Here is a 24,577-nt window from a genome sequence, read left to right as displayed (position 1 = left end):
GCCCCAAAATCCCAGGAAATCAGGGTGGGAGCCCCAAATCCCAGGAAATCAGGGTGGGAGCCCCAAATCCCGGGAAATCGAGGTGGGAGAACCCCAAAATCCTGGGAAATCGGGAGGAAGCCAGATTAGCCCCAAAATCCCGGGAAATCAGGGGAGGATAACCCCAAAATCCTGGGAAATCAGGGTGGGAGCCCCAAATCCTGGGAAATTGAGGTGGGAGAACCCCAAAATCCCAGGAAATCAGGGGTGGGAACCCCAAAATCCTGGGAGAGATCCAAAATCCTGGGGGAGGGAACCCCAAAATCCTGGGAGAGAGGACCCCAAAATCCTGGGAGAGAGGACCCCAAAATCCTGGGGGAGGGAACCCCAAAATCCTGGGAGAGATCCAAAATCCTGGGAAAATGGGGGGGAGAGACCCAGAATCCTGGGGAATCACAGGGGGGACACGGGTGAGGCACCCCAAAAATATCCCAAAAATATCCTGGGGGAGGGAACCCCGAAATCCTGGGGGAGGGAACCCCAAAATCCTGGGAAAATGGGGTGGGAGAGACCCAAAATCCTGGGAGAGACCCCAAAATCCTGGGAGAAAGAACCCCAAAATCCTGGGAGAGAGGACCCCAAAATCCTGGGGGAGGGAACCCCGAAATCCTGGGAAAATGGGGGGGAGAACCCCAAAATCCTGGGGGAGGGAACCCCAAAATCCTGGGAGAAAGAACCCCAAAATCCTGGGGAATCACGGGGGGGACACGGGTGAGACACCCCAAAAATATCCCAAAATCCTGGGGGAGAGGACCCCAAAAATTCTGGGAGAGACCCCAAAAAAAATCCTGGGAGAGAGAACCCCAAAATCCTGGGAGAAAGAACCCCAAAATCCTGGGGAATCACAAGGGGGACATGGGTGAGACACCCCAAAAATATCCCAAAAATATCCTGGGGGAGGGAACCCCAAAATCCTGGAAAAATGGTGGGGAGAGACCCAAAATCCTGGGAGAGAGAACCCCAAAAATTCTGGGAGAGACCCCAAAATCCTGGGAGAAAGAACCCCAAAATCCTGGGGAATCACAGGGGGGACACGGGTGAGACACCCCAAAAATATCCTGGGGGAGGGAACTCCAAAATCCTGGGAAAATGGGGGGGAGAACCCCAAAATCCTGGGGGAGGGAACCCTGAAATCCTGGGGGAGAGGACCCTGAAAATTCTGGGAGAGACCCCAAAATCCTGGGGGAGGGAACCCCAAAATCCTGGGAGAAAGAACCTCAAAATCCTGGGAGAAAGAACCCCAAAATCCTGGGGGAGGGAACCCCAAAATCCTGGGGAATCACAGGGGGGACACGGGTGAGACACCCCAAAAATATCCCAAAAATATCCTGGGGGAGGGAACCCCGAAATCCTGGGAAAATGGGGGGGAGAGGACCCCAAAATCCTGGGGGAGAGACCCCAAAATCCTGGGGAATCACAGGGGGGACACGGGTGAGACACCCCAAAAATATCCCAAAATCCTGGGGGAGAGGACCCCAAAAATTCTGGGAGAAAGAACCCCAAAATCCTGGGAACATGGGGTGGGAGAGACCCAAAATCCTGGGGGAGGGAACCCCGAAATCCTGGGAGAAAGAACCCCAAAATCCTGGGAAAATGGGGGGGAGAGACCCCAAAATCCTGGGAAATCACAGGGGGGACACGGGTGAGACACCCCAAAAATATCCCAAAATCCTGGGGGAGGGAACCCCAAAAAATATCCTGGGAGAAAGAACCCCAAAATCCTGGGGAATCACAGGGGGGACACGGGTGAGACACCCCGAAAATATCCCAAAATCCTGGGGGAGAGGACCCCAAAATCCTGGGGGAGGGAACCCCAAAATCCTGGGAGAAAGAACTCCAAAATCCTGGGAGAAATAACCCCAAAATCCTGGGAGAGGGAACCCCGAAATCCTGGGAAAATGGGGTGGGAGAGACCCAAAATGCCAGGGAATCGAGGTGGGAGCCCCAAAATCCCAGGAAATCGAGGTGGGAGAACCCCAAAATCCTGGGAAATCGGGAGGAAGCCAGATTAGCCCCAAAATCCCGGGAAATCAGGGGAGGATAACCCCAAAATCCTGGGAAATCAGGGTGGGAGCCCCAAATCCTGGGAAATTGAGGTGGGAGAACCCCAAAATCCCAGGAAATCAGGGGTGGGAACCCCAAAATCCTGGGAGAGATCCAAAATCCTGGGGGAGGGAACCCCAAAATCCTGGGAGAGAGGACCCCAAAATCCTGGGAGAGAGGACCCCAAAATCCTGGGGGAGGGAACCCCAAAATCCTGGGAGAGATCCAAAATCCTGGGAAAATGGGGGGGAGAGACCCAGAATCCTGGGGAATCACAGGGGGGACACGGGTGAGGCACCCCAAAAATATCCCAAAAATATCCTGGGGGAGGGAACCCCGAAATCCTGGGGGAGGGAACCCCAAAATCCTGGGAAAATGGGGTGGGAGAGACCCAAAATCCTGGGAGAGACCCCAAAATCCTGGGAGAAAGAACCCCAAAATCCTGGGAGAGAGGACCCCAAAATCCTGGGGGAGGGAACCCCGAAATCCTGGGAAAATGGGGGGGAGAACCCCAAAATCCTGGGGGAGGGAACCCCAAAATCCTGGGAGAAAGAACCCCAAAATCCTGGGGAATCACGGGGGGGACACGGGTGAGACACCCCAAAAATATCCCAAAATCCTGGGGGAGAGGACCCCAAAAATTCTGGGAGAGACCCCAAAAAAAATCCTGGGAGAGAGAACCCCAAAATCCTGGGAGAAAGAACCCCAAAATCCTGGGGAATCACAAGGGGGACATGGGTGAGACACCCCAAAAATATCCCAAAAATATCCTGGGGGAGGGAACCCCAAAATCCTGGAAAAATGGTGGGGAGAGACCCAAAATCCTGGGAGAGAGAACCCCAAAAATTCTGGGAGAGACCCCAAAATCCTGGGAGAAAGAACCCCAAAATCCTGGGGAATCACAGGGGGGACACGGGTGAGACACCCCAAAAATATCCTGGGGGAGGGAACTCCAAAATCCTGGGAAAATGGGGGGGAGAACCCCAAAATCCTGGGGGAGGGAACCCTGAAATCCTGGGGGAGAGGACCCTGAAAATTCTGGGAGAGACCCCAAAATCCTGGGGGAGGGAACCCCAAAATCCTGGGAGAAAGAACCTCAAAATCCTGGGAGAAAGAACCCCAAAATCCTGGGGGAGGGAACCCCAAAATCCTGGGGAATCACAGGGGGGACACGGGTGAGACACCCCAAAAATATCCCAAAAATATCCTGGGGGAGGGAACCCCGAAATCCTGGGAAAATGGGGGGGAGAGGACCCCAAAATCCTGGGGGAGAGACCCCAAAATCCTGGGGAATCACAGGGGGGACACGGGTGAGACACCCCAAAAATATCCCAAAATCCTGGGGGAGAGGACCCCAAAAATTCTGGGAGAAAGAACCCCAAAATCCTGGGAACATGGGGTGGGAGAGACCCAAAATCCTGGGGGAGGGAACCCCGAAATCCTGGGAGAAAGAACCCCAAAATCCTGGGAAAATGGGGGGGAGAGACCCCAAAATCCTGGGAAATCACAGGGGGGACACGGGTGAGACACCCCAAAAATATCCCAAAATCCTGGGGGAGGGAACCCCAAAAAATATCCTGGGAGAAAGAACCCCAAAATCCTGGGGAATCACAGGGGGGACACGGGTGAGACACCCCGAAAATATCCCAAAATCCTGGGGGAGAGGACCCCAAAATCCTGGGGGAGGGAACCCCAAAATCCTGGGAGAAAGAACTCCAAAATCCTGGGAGAAATAACCCCAAAATCCTGGGAGAGGGAACCCCGAAATCCTGGGAAAATGGGGTGGGAGAGACCCAAAATGCCAGGGAATCGAGGTGGGAGCCCCAAAATCCCAGGAAATCGAGGTGGGAGAACCCCAAAATCCTGGGAAATCGGGAGGAAGCCAGATTAGCCCCAAAATCCCGGGAAATCAGGGGAGGATAACCCCAAAATCCTGGGAAATCAGGGTGGGAGCCCCAAATCCTGGGAAATTGAGGTGGGAGAACCCCAAAATCCCAGGAAATCAGGGGTGGGAACCCCAAAATCCTGGGAGAGATCCAAAATCCTGGGGGAGGGAACCCCAAAATCCTGGGAGAGAGGACCCCAAAATCCTGGGAGAGAGGACCCCAAAATCCTGGGGGAGGGAACCCCAAAATCCTGGGAGAGATCCAAAATCCTGGGAAAATGGGGGGGAGAGACCCAGAATCCTGGGGAATCACAGGGGAGACACGGGTGAGGCACCCCAAAAATATCCCAAAAATATCCTGGGGGAGGGAACCCCGAAATCCTGGGGGAGGGAACCCCAAAATCCTGGGAAAATGGGGTGGGAGAGACCCAAAATCCTGGGAGAGACCCCAAAATCCTGGGAGAAAGAACCCCAAAATCCTGGGAGAGAGGACCCCAAAATCCTGGGGGAGGGAACCCCGAAATCCTGGGAAAATGGGGGGGAGAACCCCAAAATCCTGGGGGAGGGAACCCCAAAATCCTGGGGGAGGGAACCCCAAAATCCTGGGGGAGGGAACCCCAAAATCCTGGGAAAATGGGGGGGAGAACCCCAAAATCCTGGGAGAGACCCCAAAATCCTGGGAGAAAGAACCCCAAAATCCTGGGAGAGAGGACCCCAAAATCCTGGGGGAGGGAACCCCGAAATCCTGGGAGAAAGAACCCCAAAATCCTGGGAGAGGGAACCCCAAAATCCTGGGGGAGGGAACCCCGAAATCCTGGGAAAATGGGGGGGAGAACCCCAAAATCCTGGGGGAGGGAACCCCAAAATCCTGGGAGAAAGAACCCCAAAATCCTGGGGAATCACGGGGGGGACACGGGTGAGACACCCCAAAAATATCCCAAAATCCTGGGGGAGAGGACCCCAAAAATTCTGGGAGAGACCCCAAAGAAAATCCTGGGAGAGAGAACCCCAAAATCCTGGGAGAAAGAACCCCAAAATCCTGGGGAATCACAGGGGGGACATGGGTGAGACACCCCAAAAATATCCCAAAAATATCCTGGGGGAGGGAACCCCAAAATCCTGGAAAAATGGTGGGGAGAGACCCAAAATCCTGGGAGAGAGAACCCCAAAAATTCTGGGAGAGACCCCAAAATCCTGGGAGAAAGAACCCCAAAATCCTGGGGAATCACAGGGGGGACACGGGTGAGACACCCCAAAAATATCCTGGGGGAGGGAACTCCAAAATCCTGGGAAAATGGGGGGGAGAACCCCAAAATCCTGGGGGAGGGAACCCTGAAATCCTGGGGGAGAGGACCCTGAAAATTCTGGGAGAGACCCCAAAATCCTGGGGGAGGGAACCCCAAAATCCTGGGAGAAAGAACCTCAAAATCCTGGGAGAAAGAACCCCAAAATCCTGGGGGAGGGAACCCCAAAATCCTGGGGAATCACAGGGGGGACACGGGTGAGACACCCCAAAAATATCCCAAAAATATCCTGGGGGAGGGAACCCCGAAATCCTGGGAAAATGGGGGGGAGAGGACCCCAAAATCCTGGGGGAGAGACCCCAAAATCCTGGGGAATCACAGGGGGGACACGGGTGAGACACCCCAAAAATATCCCAAAATCCTGGGGGAGAGGACCCCAAAAATTCTGGGAGAAAGAACCCCAAAATCCTGGGAACATGGGGTGGGAGAGACCCAAAATCCTGGGGGAGGGAACCCCGAAATCCTGGGAGAAAGAACCCCAAAATCCTGGGAAAATGGGGGGGAGAGACCCCAAAATCCTGGGGAATCACAGGGGGGACACGGTTGAGACACCCCAAAAATATCCCAAAAATATTCTGGGGGAGGGAACCCCAAAAAATATCCTGGGAGAGACCCCGAAATCCTGGGGGAGGGAACCCCAAAATCCTGGAAAAATGGGGGGGAGAGACCCAAAATCCTGGGAGAAAGAACCTCAAAATCCTGGGAGAAAGAACCCCAAAATCCTGGGAGAAAGAACCCCAAAATCCTGGGGAATCACAGGGGGGACACGGGTGAGACACCCCAAAAATATCCCAAAAATATCCTGGGGGAGAGGACCCCGAAATTCTGGGGGAGGGAACCCCGAAATCCTGGGGGAGGGAACCCCAAAATCCTGGAAAAATGGGGGGGAGAGACCCAAAATCCTGGGAGAGACCCCAAAATCCTGGGAGAAAGAACCCCAAAATCCTGGGGGAGGGAACCCCAAAATCCTGGGAAAATGGGGGGGAGAGGACCCCGAAATCCTGGGAGAGAGAACCCCAAAATCCTGGGGGAGGGGACCCCAAAATCCTGGGAAAATGGGGTGGGAGAGACCCAAAATGCCAGGGAATCGGGGTGGGAGCCCCAAATCCCAGGAAATTGGGGGTGGGAACCCCAAAATCCCAGGAAATCGAGGTGGGAGAACCCCAAAATCCTGGGAAATCTGGAGGAAGCCAGATTAGCCCCAAAATCCTGGGAAATCAGGGGTGGGAGCCCCAAAATCCTGGGAAATCAGGGTGGGAGCCCCAAATCCCGGGAAATCGAGGTGGGAGAGCCCCAAAATCCCAGGAAATCAGGGTGGGAGCCCGAAATCCCAGGAAATCAGGGTGGGAGCCCCAAATCCCAGGAAATCAGGGAAGGAGAACCCCAAAATCCCAGGAAATCAGAGTTTTTCACCCCATTCCCCCTCCCCATCCCAAAATCCCCACCCCAATCCCAATTTTTCCCCCCCTGACCCCCAAATTCCCATTTTTTCCCCCCCCCTGACCCCCAAATTCCCATTTTTTCCCCCCAACTCCAGAGGATTACGGCTCCTACGAGGCGGGCGAGGGCCCGGGGGGGGATCCCCTGTTCCCGGAGGATTCCCTGGATTCCGAGGGCGCGGCGGGGAGGGGAGGGATGATCCCGGAATTCCTGCCCTCGGCGCAGCGGGCGCTGTTCCTGCGCATCCGGCACAAGCAGCGGGCGCAGGACGAGCGCGGCCGGAGAGCGGCCGAGGGCGGCCGGAGCGACAGAGAGCACGAGGAGGGTGAGAGGGGATGGGAAAGGGGTTCTGGTTCTGGTTCTGGTCCTGGTCCTGGTCCTAATCCCAATCCCAATCCTGGTCCTGAGCCTGATCCCAATCCTGGTCCTGATCCTGGTCCTAATCCTGATCCGGATCCCAATCCTGGTCCTAATCCTGATCCTGATTCTGATCCCAATCCTGGTCCTAATCCTGGTCCTAATCCTGATCCTGATCCCAATCCTGGTTCTGGTTCTGATCCTGATCCTGATCCCAGTCCTGGTCCTGGTTCTGGTTCTGGTCCTGGTTCTGGTTCTGATCCTGATCCTGGTCCTAATCCCAATCCCAATCCTGGTCCTGGTTCTGGTTCTGGTTCTGGTCCTGATCCTGATCCCAATCCTGGTCCTGAGCCTGATCCCAATCCTGGTCCTGATCCTGATCCTGATCCTGGTCCTGGTCCCAATCCCAGTTCTGGTCCTGATCCTGGTTCTGATCCTGGTCCTGGTTCTGGTCCTAATCCTGGTTCTGGTCCTGATGCTGGTCCCAGTTCTGGGTCTGGTCCTGATCCTGATCCTGATCCTGGTTCTGGTCCTGGTTCTGGTCGTAATCCTGATCCCAGTTCTGGTTCTGGTCCTGATCCTGGTCCTGATCCTGGTCCTGGTTCTGGTCCTGATGCTGGTTCTAATCCCAATCTCAATCCTGGTCCTGGTTCTGGCCCTGATCCTGGTCCTAATCCTGGTCCTGGTTCTGGTCCTGGTCCTGATGCTGGTCCCAGTTCTGGGTCTGGTCCTGATCCTGGTCCTGGTTCTGGTTCTGGTCCTGGTCCTGGTTCTGGTCCTGGTCCTGATCCTGGTCCCAGTTCTGGTTCTGGTCCTGATGCTGGTCCCAGTTCTGGGTCTGGTCCTGATCCTGATCCTGGTTCTGGTTCTGGTTCTGGTCCTAATCCCAATCCTGGTCCTGGTTCTGGTCCTGATCCTGGTCCTGATCCTGGTTCTGGTCCTGATCGCAATCCTAGTTCTGGTTCTGGTCCTGATCCTGGTTCTGGTTCTGATCCTGATCCCAATCCTGGTCCTGGTTCTGGTCCTAATCCTGATCCCAGTTCTGGTCCTGGTTCTGGTCCTGATCCTGATCCCAGTTCTGGTTCTGGTCCTGATCCTGGTTCTGGTCCTGGTCCTGATCCCAATCCTGCTCCAGGATTTTCTGGGAATTCTTGGGATAAAACTCCCAAATTTTTATCACAACCCACAACATTCCAACCATCATTTTTTGGATTTTTTGGGATGAAATTCCCCGGATTTTTAGCACAACCCAAAACATTCAAACAAAAACTTTCAGAATTTTGGGGATAAAACTCCCAATTTTTTTTTACCACCACCCCCAATGTTCCCTCCCCCATTCCCAACTCCCCAAATCCCCCAAAACTTCCCGAATTTCCCCATTTTCCTGTTTTTTCCCCTCCTTTCTCAGGCGACCCCGGCAATTGGTTCTGATCCTGATCCTAATCCTGATCCTGATCCCAATCCTGATCCCAATCCTGGTCCTGATCCCAATCCTGATCCCAATCCTTCTCCAGGATTTTCTGAGAATTTTTGGGATAAAACTTCCCGAATTTCCCCATTTTCCTGTGTTTTTTCCCCTCCTTTCCCAGGCGACCCCGGCAATTGGTACTCGAGCGACGAAGACGACGGCGGCAGCAGCGTCACCTCCATCCTCAAATCCCTGCGCCAGCAGAGCTCCAACCGCTCCCAAAACCCCTCCGGAGACCCCCCCAGCGACCCCCGGCTCCAGAGACCCCCCCGTCCCTGCGACCCCCGGCTCCGGGACCCCCGGCTGGCCCGGAATTCCGAGCCTCCCCCTTCGGATCATCCCTCGGATCCTCGGCTGGCTCGGCACGGAGCCGCTCCCCCTCCCCAAAAATCAGCGGAGGATGAGGATGGAGAGCGGATCCTGCGGGATAAAGCCCTGAGCATCCCCCTGGAGGCCGTTCCCGGATATTCCCAGCGGGATCCGCGCTCCCAGCTCCAGCAGTTTTCCCACATCCGCAAGGACGTGCTGCTGATCCGGCCTCCCTTCGCTCGCTCCGTGCTCTGGAGCCCCGAGGATCTCATCCCGCTCCCCATCCCCAAGCAGGATCCTCTTCCTCTTCCTCTTCCTCTTCCTCCTCCTCCTCCCGACCCGCGGATTCTCCGGCCGCCCTCGGACCCTCGGACGCCTCGCCCGGCTTTGTCCGAATCCTCATCTTCGTCATCCTCCTCATCCTCCTCATCCTCGGCTCTTCCCGACTTCGAGCTCCTCTCCCGCATCCTCAAAAGCGTCGCGTCCTCCTCGCCCGGGGACAAACCCAGCGACCCCCGGGTGAGGAAAACCCCCAGCGACCCCCGGCTGCAGAAACCCTCGGAATGTGGAGATTCCCGGCTGCAGAAATCCTTGGAATGCGGAGATTCCCGGCTGGAATGCGGCGATTCCCGGCTGGAATGCGGCGATTCCCGGCTGGAATCCGAGCCCATCGCTCCCTACGACCCTCGGCTGAGCTGGGGGGGAGGCTCCGGCCCGAGCAGCGTCCTGAGCGCCATCAGCCTCTACGACCCTCGGACTTGCAGCTCATCCAAAGAACCCCAAAACGATGGGAATTCATCCCAAAAAAACCCCGGGGAAGGGGGGAAAAGATTCCCCCGGGATCCTCCCCCCTCGGCGGCGCGGCAGCGCTCGGCGCTGGAGCAGGCGGAGGAGGAGGAGGAGGAGGAAGCCGAGAGCTCGGACAGGTACAACAGCTACAACCGACCACGGGCAGCCAAAATCGGGGAGGGGGTTTTGGGGGTCCCCTCGGGGGTCTCGGGGGTCCCCTCGGGGGTTTTGGGGGTCCCCTCGGGGGTCTCTCACAGCCCCCCCGTGTTTGGGGTGAGCCCCAGCAGGGAGGAGGACGGGGATAAATCGCTCAAGGATGTGTTCAAAGGCTTCGATCCCACGGCGTCGCCGTTCTGCCAGTGAGGAGGAGGAGGAGGAGGAGGAGGAGGAGGAGGAGGGTGGGGGGGATTGGGGGGTTTGGGGAGGGGGTTTGGGGTGGGGGGTGGGATTGGGTTAAATTTGGGTTAAATTTGGGTTAAATTTGGGTTGGAATTGGGTTAAAATTGGGTTAAAATTGGGTTAAATTTGGGTTGGAATTGGGTTGAAATGGGGTGGAATTGGGTTGAAATTGGGTTAAATTTGGGTAGGAATTGGGTTGAAATTGGGTTAAAATTTGGGTTTAAATTGGGTTAAATTGGGTCGGAATTCAGTTAAAATTGGGTCAGAATTTGGTTAAAATTGGGTTGGAATTGGGTTAAAATTTGGGTTAAATTTGGGTAGGAATTGGGTTAAAATTGGGTTAAAATTTGGGTTAAATTGGGTTAAAATTGTGTCAGAATTCAGTTAAATTTGGGTCAGAATTTGGTTAAAAATTGGGTTGGAATTGGGTTAAAATTTGGGTTAAAATGGGGTTGGAATTGGGTTAAAATTGGGTCGGAATTGGGTTAAAATTTGGGTTTAAATTGGGTTAAAGTGGGGTTGGAATTGGGTTAAAATTGGGTTAAATTTGGGTTTAAAAAAGGGTTAAAATTGGGTTTAAAATTGGGTTAAAATTGGGTGGAATTGGGTCGGAATTTGGTTAAAATTGGGTTAAACTTGGGTTAAATTTGGGTTAAATTTGGGTAGGAATTGGGTTAAATTTGGGTTTAAATTGGGTTAAAGTGGGGTTGGAATTGGGTTAAAACTGGGTTAAAATTTGGGTTAAATTTGGGTCGGAATTGAGTTAAAATTGGGTTAAAATTTGGGTTAAATTTGGGTTAAAATTGGGTTAAATTTGGGTCAGATTTGGGTTAAAGTTGGGTTGGAATTGGGTTAAAATTGGGTTAAATTTGGGTTACATTTGGGTCAGAATTTGGCTAAAATTGGGTTGGAATTGGGTCAGAATTTGGTTAAAATTGGGTTGGAATTGGGTTAAAATTTGGGTTAAATTTGGGTTGGAATTGGGTTAAAATTGGGTGGAATTGGGTTAAAAATTGGGTTAAATTTGGGTTAAAATTGGGTCAGATTTGGGTTAAAATGGGGTTGGAATTGGGTTAAAATTGGATTCAAGTTGGGTCAGAATTGGGTTAAAATTGGATTAAAGTTTGGTCAGAATTGGGTTGAAATTTGGTTTAAATTGGGGTCGGAATTGGGTTAAAATTGGGTTAAAATTTGGGTTAAATTTGGGTTGGAATTGGGTTAAAATTGGGTGGGAATTGGGTTAAAATTGGGTTAAATTTGGGTTAAAATTGGGTTAAAGTGGGGTCAAAATTGGGTTAAAATTGGGTTAAATTTGGGTTAAAATTGGGTCAGAATTCAGTTAAATTTGGGTCAGAATTGGGTTAAATTTGGGTTGAAATTGGGTCGGAATTGGGTTAAAATTGGGTTTAAATTGGGTTAAAATTGGGTTGGAATTGGGTTAAAAGTGGGTTAAATTTGGGTTAAAGTGGGGTCAGAATTGGGTTAAAATTTGGTTTAAATTTGGTTTAAATTGGGTCGGAATTGGGTTAAAATTGGGTTAAATTTGGGTTAAAATTGGGTTAAATTTGGGTTAAAATTGGGTTGGAATTCGGTTAAAATTGGGTTAAATTTGGATTAAAATGGGGTTAAAATTGGGTTAAAATTGGGTTGGAATTGGGTTAAAACTGGGTTAAATTTGGATTAAAATTGGGTTAAATTTGGGTTAAATTTGGGTCTGAATTGGGTTAAAATTGGGTCAAAATTGGATTAAAAAAGGGTTAAAATTTTGTTTAAAATTGGTTTAAAATTGGGTTGAATTGGGTCAGACTTGGGTTGAAATTGGGTTAAAATTCAGTTAAAATTGGGTTAAAATTGGGTCAGAATTGGGTTAAAATTGGGTTAAAATTGGGTTAAAATTGGGTTAAAATTTGGTTAAAATTGGTTAAAATGTGATCTGGGTTGGGTTGGGGTGAAATGTGGGGTGGGGGAGTTAAATCAGCCCAAAATTCACTCAAAATCCACCCAAATCCTCCCAAATTCACCCAAATCCACCCAAAATTGGGTCTGGGCTGCTCAAATCCACTCAAAATCTGGGCTGGGTTGTTCAAAACTCCCCAAAATTCACCCAAAATCCCCCAAATCCAACCCCAAAAATCCCCAAATCTGAACCAAAAATCCCAAAAATCCCAAATTCCATCCCAAAAATCCCAAAGTTGAGCCCAAAAATCCCAAATTTGATCCCAAAATCCCAAATCCGACCCCAAAAATCCCAAATTTGAGCCCAAAAATCCCAAATTTGACACAAAAAAACCCAAATTTGATCCCAAAAATCCCAAATTTGATCCCAAAAATCCCAAAAAAACCCAAATTCAACCCCAAAAATCCCAAATTTGATCCCAAACATCCCCAAAAACCCCAAATTCAATCCCAAAAAAACCAAATTTGATCCCAAAAATCCCCAAAAAACCCAAATTTGATCCCAAAAATCCCAAATTTGATCCCAAAAATCCCAAATTCGATCCCAAAAATCCCAAATTTGATCCCAAAAGTCCCCAAAAAACCCAAATTTTATCCCAAAAATCCCAAATTCGATCCCAAAAATCCCAAATTTGAGCCCAAAAATCCCAAATCCGACCCCAAAATTCCCCAAAAAATCCAAATTTGATCCCAAAAATCCCAAATTTGATCCCAAAAATCCCCCAAAAACCCAAATTTGAGCCCAACATTCCCAAATCCGACCCCAAAAATCCCAAATCCAACCACAAAAATCCCAAATTCAATCCCAAAAAAACCAAATTTGAGCCCAAAAATCCCAAATTTGATCCCAAAAACCCCCAAAAAACCCAAATTTGATCCCAAAAATCCCAAATTTGATCCCAAAAATCCCAAATCTGACCCCAAAAATCCCAAATTTGATCCCAAAAATCCCAAATTTGATCCCAAAAGTCCCCAAAAAACCCAAATTTTATCCCAAAAATCCCAAATTCGATCCCAAAAATCCCAAATTTGATCCCAAAAATCCCAAAAAACCCCAAATTCAACCCCAAAAACCCCAAATTCGATCCCAAAAATCCCAAATCCGACCCCAAAAACCCCAAAACCCAAACCCAAACCCAACAAATTCATCCCCAAATATTCCAAAAAAACCCAAAATTCCCCAATTCCACCCCAAAAAATTCCCAAAAAAAATCCCCCAAAAATCCCTGGAATTTTCCAGAACCTCGGGATGGATTTGGGGGGAAATTTTGGGGGAATTTTCTTCTTTTTTGGGTCTTTTTCCCATAAAAAATGTAAATAAATCCCAAATTTTCCCCAAATTCCCGAGGATTTTTCCCCCCTGTGGCGATTTGGGATCGAAATTCCCGTTTTTCCCCCCAAAAAAATCCCAATTTTAGGGAAAAAAATGAAATTTTGAGGTTTTTGAGCAGCAAAAAGCCCCAAAATTTGGGTTTTTTTACCCCAAAATTCCGTTTTTTCCGATGGATTAAATCAGATTTTTTTGGGATTTGAGGCTCTCGCTCCAATTTTTTTGTGGGAAAGGGGAGGAAAATGGGAAAAAATGGGAAAAAATGGGAAAAAATGGATAAAAAATGGGAAAAATGGGGAAAAAAGGTGGGAAAAAATTAAAATGTGAAAAAAAAACATAAAAATGGGGGGAAAAAAGCGAAATTATGTCCAGAATTCTCTAAAAAATGTTAAAAAAATCAGGAAACTGTAAAAAAATGGGAAAATAATTAAAATTCCCAAAATCATGGGAGAAAATCATCAAAATTCACCTAAAAATGGATAAAAATCGTGGAGAAAACGCCCAAAATTCCATTTAAAATCCAGGGAAAAATTAAAAATATCCCAAATTTCCCTTAAAAATAAAAAAAAAATAGGGGAAAAATGAAAATAAAGTGAAATAAAAATTAAAATGTGTTGAGAATGGGGAAAAAATGTGAAAAATTTCATTAAAATTAATTAAAAGTGGTTTAAAGTTAATTAGAATAATGAAATAAAAATTAAAATGGGGAAAAAAATGAAAAATTTGGGTGAAAAATTCACAAAATCGTGGAAGGAATCGTCCAAAAATTCCGAAAAATTGTTGGGAAAAAAGGAGGAAATCCAAGGAAAAAATCGGGATTTTTCCACTTAAAAATCGGAATTTTTCCACCTAAAAATTGGGATTTTTCCATCTAAAAATTGGGATTTTTCCAGTCAAAAATCGGGATTTTTCCACGTAAAAATTGGGATTTTTCCATCTAAAAATCGTGATTTTTCCACCTAAAAATCGGGATTTTCCTGCTCAGAAATCAGGATTTTCCCACCTAAAAATCGGGATTTTTCCCACTCAAAAATTGGGATTTTCCGACTTAAAAATCAGAATTTTTCCCACCCAAAAATGGGGATTTTTTCGTACAAGAATCGGGATTTTTTCTATCCAAAAATGGGAATTTTCCCACCCAAAAATCGGGATTTTCCCACCCAAAAATCGGGATTTTCCCACCCGAAAATTGCGATTTTTCCCACCTAAAAATCGGGATTTTTCCACCTAAAAGCTGGGATTTTCCTGCTCAAAAACCGGGATTTTCCCACCTAAAAATCGGGATTTTTCCATCTAAAAATCGGGATTTTCCTGCTCAAAAATCGGGATTTTTCCACCTAAAAATCGAAATTTTTCTACTCAAAAATCGAAATTTTTCTACTCAAAAATCGGGATTTTCCCACCCAAAAATCGGGATTTTCCCACCCAAAAATCGGGAATTTTCCCACCCAAAAATCGGGATTTTCCCACTTAAAAATCGGAATTTTTCCCACAAAAAAATCGGGATTTTTCCACCTAAAAATCGAAATTTTTCTACTCAAAAATCGGGATTTTCCCACCCAAAAATCGGGATTTTCCCACCCAAAAATCGGGAATTTTCCCACCCAAAAATCGGGTTTTTTTCTGTTTTATTCCCATTTTTTTCCTTGGAATTTTGGGGATGGGGGGGAAGGAAAAAAAAAACCGGGAATTTTTTTTGTTTGTTTGTTTGTTAAAGAATTTCTCGGGATCGGGAATTTTTTGTTATTTTGGGTTTTTTTTGTTATTTTGAATTTTTTTGGGAATTTTTTTGGAATTTTTTGGGCCCCTCGGGGGACCCCGGGGGGGGGAGGGGCGGGGCTGATGTAATAAATATGTAAATATATGCAAATGAGCCGGGCTGGAGATGAATTTTGGGGGGTCCTGGGGGGGTTTAAAGGAATTTTGAGGGGTCCTGGGGGGATTTTGGGGGAGTTTTGGGGGGTCCTGGGGAATTTTGGGGGGTCCCAGAGGGAATTTGGGGGGTCCTGGGGAATTTTGGGGGGTCCTGGGGGGATTTGGGGGGTCCCAGAGGGAATTCTGGGGGGTCCTGGAGGGATTTGGGGGGATTTTGGGGGTCTTGGGGGGAATTTGGGGGGTCCTGGGGGGATTTTTAGGGAAAATTTGGGGTCCTGGGGGAGATTTTGGGGGGTCCTGGGGGGATTTTGGGGGAGTTTTGGGGGGTCCTGGGGGGATTTTGGGGGAAAATTTGGGGTCCTGGGGGGATTTTGGGGGGTCCCAGGGGGATTTTGGGGGTCCCGGGGGAATTTGGGGGGTCCTGGGGGGATTTTGAGGGTCCTGGGGGAATTTTGGGGGGAATTTGGGGGGTCCTGGGGGGATTTTGGGGGAGTTTTGGGGGGTCCTGGGGGATTTTTGGGGTCCCAGAGGGTATTTTGGGGGTCCCGGGGGAATTTGGGGGGTCCTGGGGGGATTTTGGGGGGTCCCGGGGGGATTTTGGGGGGAAATTTGGGATCTGGGGTCCCAGAGGGGATTTTGGGGGGTCCTGGGGAGATTTTGGGGGGTCCTGGGGGGATTTTGGGGGGGGTTTAAATGAATTTTGGGGGGTCCCAGAGGGAATTTTGGGGGGTCCCGGGAGGATTTGGGGGGAATTTGGGAGATTTTGGGGGTCTTGGGGGAGTTTTTGGGGTCCCAGAGAGGATTTTGGGGGTCCCGGCGTTGTTGGGTTTTTTTTGCCCATTTTTGAGCTCTCCCTCCCCAATTTTTTTCTGGGATCTCCCCCCCAAAATCCCCCCAAAATCCCCCAAAAATACCCAAAACCCCCCCAAAACCTCCCAAAAAATCCAAAAATTCCCCCCAAAATCCCCCCAAAAAATCCCCCCAAAATTCCCCCAAAAATTCCCCGAAAATCCCCCCAAAATTCCCCAAAAAATCCCAAAATCCCCAAAAAAATCCCAAAAAAATCCCCAAAAATTCCCAAAATTCCCCCAATAATTCCCCGAAAATCCCCCAAAAAATAAAAAAAAAAAAATCCCCAAAAATTCCCAATATCCCCCCCAAAAAATCCCAAAATCCCCCCAAAAAATCCCAAAAATTCCCCAAAAAATCCCAAAAAATCCCAAAATCCCCCCAAAAAATCCCCCAAAAACCCCACAAAAATTCCCCAAAAATCACCCCAAAAAATCCCCAAAAATTCCCAAAATTCCCCCAAAAAAATCCCCCAAAAAATCCCAAAATCCCCCAAAATCCCAAAAAAAAAATCCCAAAAATTCCCCAAAATTCCCAAAAAAATCCCAAAATCCCCCAAAAAATCCCCCAAAAATCCCAAAATCCCCCAAAATCCCAAAAAAATCCCCAAAAATTCCCCAAAAATCCCCACAAAAATTCCCCAAAAATCCCCCCAAAAAATCCCCAAAAATTCCCAAAATTCCCCCAAAAATCCCCCGAAAATCCCCCAAAAATCCCAAAATCCCCCAAAAATCCCAAAAAATCCCAAAATCCCCCAAATTTTTCTCTCTCCTCACCGATTTTATTCCTTTTTGGGGGTCGGTGGCAACAACGACAACAACGAGACCCCCCCCAACCCCTCCCCTCCCCCACCCCTGGAGCCCCCTCCCCATTTTTGGGGGGTGGGGGAGGGGTCGGGGTGGGGGAGGGGTCAGGGGTGGGGGAGGGGCCCCTGCAGGAGCCGCTGCCTCGGGAGCCCCCGGAGCTGCTCCAGGAGCTGCGCCACGAATTCCTGCGGGAAATCCCTTAATTAACACCTTAATTAACTCCTTAATTAACTCCTTAATTAACTCCTTAATAATTAACTCATTAGGGGCTTCCCGAAATCCCCATCCCAAAATTCCCCGAAATTCCCATCCCAAAAAATTCCCCAAAAAAAATCAAATTCCCATCCCCAGAATTCCCAAAAAATTCCCCAAAATTCCCCCAAATTCAATTCCCATCCCAAGAATTCCCAAAAAATCAAATTCCCATCCCAAAAATTCCCGAAAATTCCCCCAAATTAAATTCCCACCCCCAAAATTCCCACCCGGAAATTCCCCAAAATTCCCACCCCAAAATTCCCCAAAATTCCAAAAATTCCCACCCCAAAATTCCCCAAAATTCCCCAAAATTCCCCAAAATTCCCCCAAATTAAATTCCCATCCCAAGAATTCCCAACCCAAAATTCCCGAAAATTCCTCAATTAACCCGTTAATTAACCCGTTAATTGGCCCGTTAATTAACCCGTTTACCCGTTAATTAGCCCGTTAATTAACCCATTAATTAACCCGTTAATTAACCCGTTAATTAACCCATTAATTTAACCGTTAACCCGTTAATTAGCCCGTTAGTTAGCCCGTTAATTGGCCCGTTAATTAGCCCGTTAAATAACCCGTTAATTAACTCATTAATTAACCCATTAACCCGTTAATTAGCCCGCTAATTGGCCCGTTAATTAGCCCGTTAATTAGCCCGTTAAATAACCCGTTAATTAACTCATTTATTAACCCATTAACCCGTTAATTAGCCCGCTAATTGGCCCGTTAATTAGCCCGTTAACCCGTTAATTAGCCCGTTAATTAACCCGTTAATCGGCCCGTTAATTAGCCCGTTAACTCATTAATTAACCCGTTAATTAACCCATTAATTGGCCCATTAATTAACCCGTTAATTGGCCCGTTAATTAACCCATTAATTAGCCCGTTAATTGGCCCGTTAATTGACCCGTTAATTAGCCTGTTAATTAACCCATTAATTGGCTCATTAATTAACCCGTTAATTAGCCCGTTAGCCCGTTAATTAACCCATTAATTAACCCATTAATTATCCCGTTAATTGGCCCCTCCCCGCCGATCTCGGGGGGTGGGGGAGGGGCGGGAGGAGCCTCGAGCGCTCCCGGGATTTTTTCTCCTTTTAAAGCCCGGCCCGAGCCCGGGGTGGGGGAGGGGCGGGGGCGGGGGAGGGGTGGGGGAGGGGCCCGGGATGGGAAACGAGCCCCTCCCCCACCCGGTTTGCCCCTCCCCCACCCGATTTACCCCCCAAATTTGCCCCTCCCCCCCAATTTATCCCCCAATTTACCCCTCCCCCCACCCGATTTGCCCCTCCCCCCCAAATTTACCCCCCCAAATTTGCCCCTCCCCCCATTTTACCCCTCCCCCCCTCAATTCATCCCCTCCCCCACCCGGTTTGCCCCTCCCCCACTCGATTTACCCCCCAAATTTACCCCTCCCCCACCCGATTTGCCCCTCCCCCCAATTTATCCCTCCAAATTTGCCCCTCCCCCCCTCGATTTACCCCCCCAAATTTGCCCCTCCCCCCAATTTCCCCTCCCCCACCCGATTTGCCCCTCCCCCCCCTCGATTTATCCCCCCAAATGTGCCCCTCCCCCCATTTTACCCCTCCCCCCCAAATTTACCTCCTAAATTTGCCCCTCCCCCACCCGGTTTGCCCCTCCCCCCCCATTTACCCCCCAAATTTGCCCCTCCCCCCATTTCACCCCCCCCAAATTTACCCCAATTTTCCCCTCCCCCACCCCAAATTTTCCCCTCCCCCCCCAATTTTCCCCTCCCCCAATCCCCCCCAAATTTACCCCTCCCCCAAATTTACCCCCCAAAATTTACCCAAATTTTCCCCTCCCCCACCCAAATTTTCCCCTCCCCCCCAAATTTATCCCCCCAAATTCACCGCTCCCCCCAAATTTTCCCCTCCCCCACCCGAATTTTCCCCTCCCCCCAATTTATCCCCCAAAATTTACCCCTCCCCCCAAATTTACCCCCAATTTTACCCCAATTTTCCCCTCCCCCACCCCAAATTTTCCCCTCCCCCCCCATTTTCCCCTCCCCCCTCACCCGGGTGTCGGCGGCGCAGGAGCTGAGCATGGTCTGGGTGGGGGAGGGGTTGATTTAGGGGTGGGGGCGGGGTCACCTTGGTGACCTTTTCCCCTCCCCCACCCCCCCACAAAAATTCCCGCCTCAAAATTCCCCAAAATTCCCTGAAATTCCCCAAAATTCCCATCCCAAAATTCCCAAAAATTCCCCGAAATTCCCATCCCAAAATTCCCAAAAATTAACCCAAATTCCCACCCCAAAATTTAAAAAAAATCCCCAAAATTCCCCCCCCCAAATCCCCTAAAATTCCCATCCCAAAATCCCTTAAAATTCCCCAAAGTTCCCCAAAATTCCCACCCCAAAATTCCCAAAAATTAACCCAAATTCCCATCCCAAAATCCCCTGAAATTCCCCAAAAATTCCCCCCAAAATTCCCATCCCAAAATCCCCTAAAATTCCCCAAAATTCCCACCCCAAAATTCCCCAAAATTCCCACCCCAAAATCCCCTAAAATTCCCCAAAAATTTCCCCCCAAAATATCCCAAAATTCCCACCCCAAATTTCACAAAAAATTAACCCAAATTCCCACCCTAAAATTCCCCAAAATTCCCATCCCAAAATCCCTTAAAATTCCCCAAAGTTCCCCAAAATTCCCGCCCCAAAATTCCCAAAAATTAACCCAAATTCCCATCCCAAAATCCCCTAAAATTCCCCAAAATTCCCCCCCCAAAATCCCCTAAAATTCCCCAAAAATTCCCCAAAAAATCCCCTAAAATTCCCCAAAATTCCCCAAAATTCCCACCCCAAAATTCCCCGAAATTCCCCGAAATCCCGGAATTCCCACCTGGATTTTCCGGGCTCGCTCCTCGTCCGTGTCGAGCTCCAGGAGTTCATCGATGTTCAGCTCCTCCGGCATCTCCTGCTCCTGGGGAGGGGCCCGGGGGGGTTTGGGGACCCCCAAAAATGGCCCAAAACCCCCAAAAATGGCCCCAAAACCCCCAAAATGGCCCAAAAATGGCCCCAAAACCCCCAAAAATGGTCCTAAAACTCCAAAAATGGTCCCAAACCCCAAAAAATGGCCCCAAAACCCCCAAAAATGGTCCTAAAACTCCAAAAATGTCCCCAAACCCCAAAAATGGCTCCAAACCCCCAAAAATGGTCCTAAAACCCCAAAAATGGCCCCAAACCCCCCCAAAAATGGCTCCAAACCCCCAAAAATGTCCCCAAATCCCCCTGAAATGGCCCCAAACCCCAAAAATGGCCCCAAACCCCCAAAATATGGTCCCAAACCCCCAAAAATGTCCCCAAAACCCCCTGAAATGGCCCCAAACCCCAAAAATGGCTCCAAAACCCCAAAAAATGGTCCCAAACCCCCCAAAAATGGCCCCAAAACTCCCGAAATGGACCCAAATCCCCCCAAAATGGTCCTAAAACTCCAAAAATGGCCCCAAAGCCCCAAAAATGGTCCTAAAACCCCAAAAATGGCTCCAAAACCCCGAAAATGGACCCAAAACCCCGAAAATGGTCCCAAAACCCCCAAAATGGTCCCAAAACCCCCCCGAAATGTCCCAAAATGTCCCCAAACTTCCCCTGAAATGTCCCAAAATGTCCCAAAACCCTCCCAAAAATGTCCAAATTCCCCCCGAAATGTCCCAAAATGTCCCCAAACTCCCCCCGGAATGTCCCAAAACGTCCCCAAATGTCCCAAAACCTCCCAAAATGTCCCAAACGTCCCCAGAATGTCCCAAACCCCCCCGAAATGTCCCCAAATGTCCCAAAACCCTCCCAAAAATGTCCCCAAAATGTCCCAAATCCCCCCAAATGTCCCCAAACCCCCCCAGAATGTCCCAAAATGTCCCCAAAACCCCCTCGGGTGTCCCCAAATCCCCCCGAAATGTCCCCAAACCCCCCGAAAATGTCCCCAAATGTCCCCAAAACCCCCAGAAATGTCCCCAAACCTCCTCAAAATGTCCCAAATCCCCCCCAAAATGTCCCCAAAATGTCCCAAAATGTCCCAAAATGTCCCCAAATGTCCCAAAATGTCCCTAAAATGTCGCCAAAACCCCCCGAAATGTCCCCAGACCTCCTCAAAATGTCCCAAATCCCCCCCAAAATGTCCCCAAAATGTCCCAAAATGTCCCAAAATGTCCCCAAATGTCCCAAAATGTCCCTAAAATGTCGCCAAAACCCCCCGAAATGTCCCCAGACCTCCTCAAAATGTCCCAAAACCTCCCCAAAATGTCCAAATTCCCTCCCAAAATGTCCCCAAAATGTCCCCAAAATGTCCCAAAATGTCCCAAAATGTCCCAAAATGTCCCCAAAATGTCCCAAAATGTCCCCAAATCTCCCCAAACCCCCCCGGAATGTCCCCTCCCCCCCCCGTGCCCGGTTCCCGCGGAACATCCGCCCCTCCCCCCGCTCCAGCCGCCCGTTCCCACGGTGGGGGGAGGGGGAGATCCGGCCCGGGACCCCCCGGGACCGGCACCGGCACCGGGACCTGGCACATTCCCGGTCCTGATCCCGGTCCCGGTCCCCGTCCCGGTTCCGTTTATTTTCCCCAGTCCCGGTCCCGGTTCCGTTCCCGTTCTCAGCCCCATTCCCGGTCCTGATCCCGGTCCTGATCCCGGTTCCGTTCTCAGCCCCATTCCCGGTCCTGATCCCGGTCCCGGTCCCGGTTCCCTTCTCAGCCCCATTCCCGATCCTTCTCCCGGTCCTGATCCCGGTCCCGGTTCCGTTCTCAGCCCCATTCCCGATCCTTCTCCCGGTCCAGTTCCCGGTCCTGATCCCGGTTCCGTTCTCAGCCCCATTCCCGATCCTTCTCCCGGTCCAGTTCCCGGTCCCGGTTCCGTTCTCAGCCCCATTCCCGATCCTTCTCCCGGTCCAGTTCCCGGTCCCGGTCCTTTTCCCGGTCCCTGCTCCATCTCCCGGTCCCGTCCCCGGTCCAGTTCCCGTTTATTGTCCCCGGTCCCGGTCCCGGTCCCAGGTCCATTCCCGGTCCCTTTTGGAGCCCGGTCCCGGTTCCGATCCCGGTCCCGGTCCCGGTCCCCGCTCCATCTCCCGGTCCTGATCCCGGTCCATTCCCCAGTCCCGATCCTGATGCCGGTCCCGGTTCCGGTCCCCGCTCCATCTCCCGGTCCTTTCCCACTCCCCAGTCCCGTTCCTGGTTTAACTCCCGGTCCATTTCTCAGTCCCGGTCCCGATCCTGATCCCGGTCCCGGTCCCCAGTCCCGGTACCGGTCCCTGCTCCATCTCCCGGTCCTGATTCCCGATCCCGATCCCGGTCCCGGTCCTGATCCCGATCCTTATTCCCATCCCGGTCCCGGTCCCGGTCCCGGCTCCATCTCCGGGTCCTGATCCCGGTGCCGGTCCCGGCTCCATCTCCAGGTCCTGATCCCGGTCCATTCCCCGGTCCCGGTCCCGGTCCCGGTCCTGATCCCGCTCCCGGTACCGGTACCGGTCCCGGCTCCATCTCCCGGTCCTGATCCCGGTCCATTCCCCAGTCCCGGTCCCGGTCCTGATCCCGGTCCCGGCTCCATCTCCCGGTCCTTTCCCGCTCCCCAGTCCCGTTCCTGGTTTAATTCCCGCTCCATTTCCCGCTCCCGGTCCCAGTTCAGTTCCCGGTCCCAGTTCAGTTCCCGGTCCCGTTCCCTGGTCCCGTTCCCTGGTCCCGGTCCCGGTCCATTTCCCGGTCCCGGTGCCCATCCCCGGTCCCGGTGCCCCACCCCGGTACAACTTCCCGAGTCTCCATCTCCATCCCGCTCCCGGCTCCCCAATCCCGGTCCATCCCCGGTTCCGGTCCATGCCCCGTTCCCCTGCCCGGTTCCGGTCCATGCCCCGTTCCCCTGCCCGGTTCTGGTTCCCGGTCCCGGTTCCGGTTCGGGTTCCCAGTTCCGGTTCGGGTACCTGTCCCCGGTTCCCATCCCCGATCCTCCCGTCCATCCCCTGCTCCGTGTCAGTCCCGGTGCCCCATTCCCGCTTCCCGCTCCATCCCCGGTTCCCAATCCCGGTCCCGGTTCGGGTTCCCGCTCCATCCCCGGTTCCCCTGCCCGGTTCTGGTTCCCGGTTCCTGTCCCCGATTCCCATCCCCGATCCTCCCGTCCATCCTCTGCTCAGTGCCGGTCCCAGTTCCCGCTCCATCCCCAGTTCCCAATCCCGGTTCCCATCCCCGGTTTCCAATCCCGGTTCTGATCCCCGGTCCCGGTTCTGGTTCCCGGTCCCGGTTCGGGTTCCCGGTCCCGGTTCGGGTTCCCGGTCCCGGTTCAGGTACCCGTCCCCGGTAGAGCTCCCCGATCCTCCCGTCCATCCAGCGCTCCGTGTCAGTCCCGGTGCCCCATTCCCAGTGCCCCATCCCCGGTTCCCAATCCCGGTCCCGGTTCCGGTTCGGGTTCCCGGTCCCGGTTCGGTTACCTGTCCCCGGTAGAGCTCCCCGATCCTCCCGTCCATCCAGCGCTCCGTGTCGGTCCCAGTTCCCAATCCCGGTGCCCCATCCCCGGTTCCCCTGCCCGGTTCCCGGTCCATCCCCGGTTCCCCTGCCCGGTTCTGGTTCCCGGTTCCGGTTCCGGTACCTGTCCCCGGTAGAGCTCCCCGATCCTCCCGTCCATCCCCTGCTCCGTGTCGGTCCCAGTTCCCAATCCCGGTGCCCCATCCCCGGTTCCCCTGCCCGGTTCCCGCTCCGTCCCCGGTTCCGGTTCGGGTTCCCGGTCCCGGTTCGGGTTCCCGGTCCCGGTCCCGGTACCTGTCCCCGGTAGAGCTCCCCGATCCTCCCGTCCATCCAGCGCTCCGTGTCCAGCCGCCGCTGCAGCTCCTGCCGGTTGTAGCGCACCGTGACCCGCGCCGATCTCCGCTGCACCCCGGGGCTGCGGCCCGGGGACCCCCCGGAACCCCCCCGGGGGTCCGGCGAGAGCCCCCCCGGGGACCCCCGACCCTCCGCGAGCCCCCCCGGGCCGGCCGAGCCCCCCCGGCCCCGCCGCCGCCCCGCCCGGTTCGCCGCCATCGCTCGGGACGCGGAGCCGGGGCGGCCGCCGGGGGTAGGGGGCGAGGGGGCGTGGCCTAAAGGGGCGTGGCCCAAAGGGGCGTGGCCTAAAGGGGCGTGGCCTAACCCTGGAATTCCCTAAAGTCCCCCCAAATTGTCACTGGGAATAGGGGGAGAGGGGGCGGGGCTTAAAAGGGCGTGGCAGGGGCGTGGTCTAACCCTGGAACGTCCCCTCGAGACCCCCAAAGTCCCCCCAAATTGTCCCCGGGGTAGGGGGAGAGGGGGCGTGGCCTAAAAGGGCGTGGCAGGGGCGTGGCTTAACCCTGGAACGTCCCTAAAGACCCCTAAAGACCCCTGGGGTGGGTAATGAGGGGGCGGGGCCTAAAGGGGCGGGGCCTAAAGGGGCGTGGCCCAAAGGGGCGTGGTCTAACCCTGGAATGTCCCTGAAGACCCCTAAAGACCCCCGGGGTAGGGGGTGAAGGGGCGGGGCTTAA

At 51.9% G+C, this 24,577-nt stretch overlaps 2 protein-coding genes and 1 long non-coding RNA gene across 5 annotated transcripts in view; 1 reads left to right on the top strand and 2 right to left on the bottom strand.

Moving 5' to 3' along the window:
• The window catches only part of ZC3H4 (zinc finger CCCH-type containing 4), a 38,253-nt gene extending 28,245 nt beyond the window's left edge, over nucleotides 1–10,008 (top strand). The window contains exons 13-14 of the mRNA XM_058859975.1: nucleotides 6,809–7,036; nucleotides 8,658–10,008. Coding sequence (XP_058715958.1) covers nucleotides 6,809–7,036; nucleotides 8,658–9,997 — 1,568 coding nt within the window. The 3' untranslated portion in view covers nucleotides 9,998–10,008. The remainder of the gene's footprint in view (nucleotides 1–6,808; nucleotides 7,037–8,657) is intronic.
• A 72-nt stretch (nucleotides 10,009–10,080) lies between these two features.
• Nucleotides 10,081–15,152, bottom strand: LOC131590115 (uncharacterized). 2 transcript variants are annotated; one of them, XR_009279974.1, is made up of 4 exons: nucleotides 14,701–15,152; nucleotides 14,591–14,656; nucleotides 14,368–14,546; nucleotides 10,081–14,322 (listed from the first exon to the last, which is right to left on the bottom strand). It is a non-coding gene; the product is annotated as an uncharacterized LOC131590115 (long non-coding RNA). The 2 variants fall into 2 exon arrangements; XR_009279973.1 differs by having other exon boundaries at nucleotides 10,081–14,546; nucleotides 14,701–15,145.
• A 1,776-nt stretch (nucleotides 15,153–16,928) lies between these two features.
• On the bottom strand, nucleotides 16,929–24,146 carry PPP1R14A (protein phosphatase 1 regulatory inhibitor subunit 14A). 2 transcript variants are annotated; one of them, XM_058860019.1, is made up of 4 exons: nucleotides 23,847–24,146; nucleotides 19,956–20,030; nucleotides 19,133–19,165; nucleotides 16,929–17,034 (listed from the first exon to the last, which is right to left on the bottom strand). In XM_058860019.1, the coding sequence occupies exons 1-4, from the start codon at nucleotides 24,102–24,104 to the stop codon at nucleotides 16,954–16,956; spliced, it is 447 nt and encodes a 148-aa protein (XP_058716002.1). In that variant the 5' UTR covers nucleotides 24,105–24,146; the 3' UTR covers nucleotides 16,929–16,953. The 2 variants fall into 2 exon arrangements, with proteins under 2 accessions (XP_058716002.1, XP_058716001.1); XM_058860018.1 differs by having other exon boundaries at nucleotides 19,956–20,036; nucleotides 23,847–24,134.
• Nucleotides 24,147–24,577: the final 431 nt, after the last annotated feature.

Source organism: Poecile atricapillus, chromosome 31, assembly GCF_030490865.1.
Source record: "Poecile atricapillus isolate bPoeAtr1 chromosome 31, bPoeAtr1.hap1, whole genome shotgun sequence".
Taxonomy (NCBI): domain Eukaryota; kingdom Metazoa; phylum Chordata; class Aves; order Passeriformes; family Paridae; genus Poecile; species Poecile atricapillus.
This window is presented reverse-complemented; position numbering and strand designations above follow the sequence as displayed.

Coding starts and splice junctions, on each gene's coding strand:
- PPP1R14A (XM_058860018.1), bottom strand. CDS start 24,104: ATGGCGGCGAACCGGGCGGGGCGGCGGCGGGGCCGGGGGGGCTCGGCC. Junction 20,037..23,846: donor GGGAGCTCTACCGGGGACAG/GTACCGGGACCG, acceptor GCCCCTCCCCAG/GAGCAGGAGATGCCGGAGGA. Junction 19,166..19,955: donor AGCGAGCCCGGAAAATCCAG/GTGGGAATTCCG, acceptor TCCCCCACCCAG/ACCATGCTCAGCTCCTGCGC.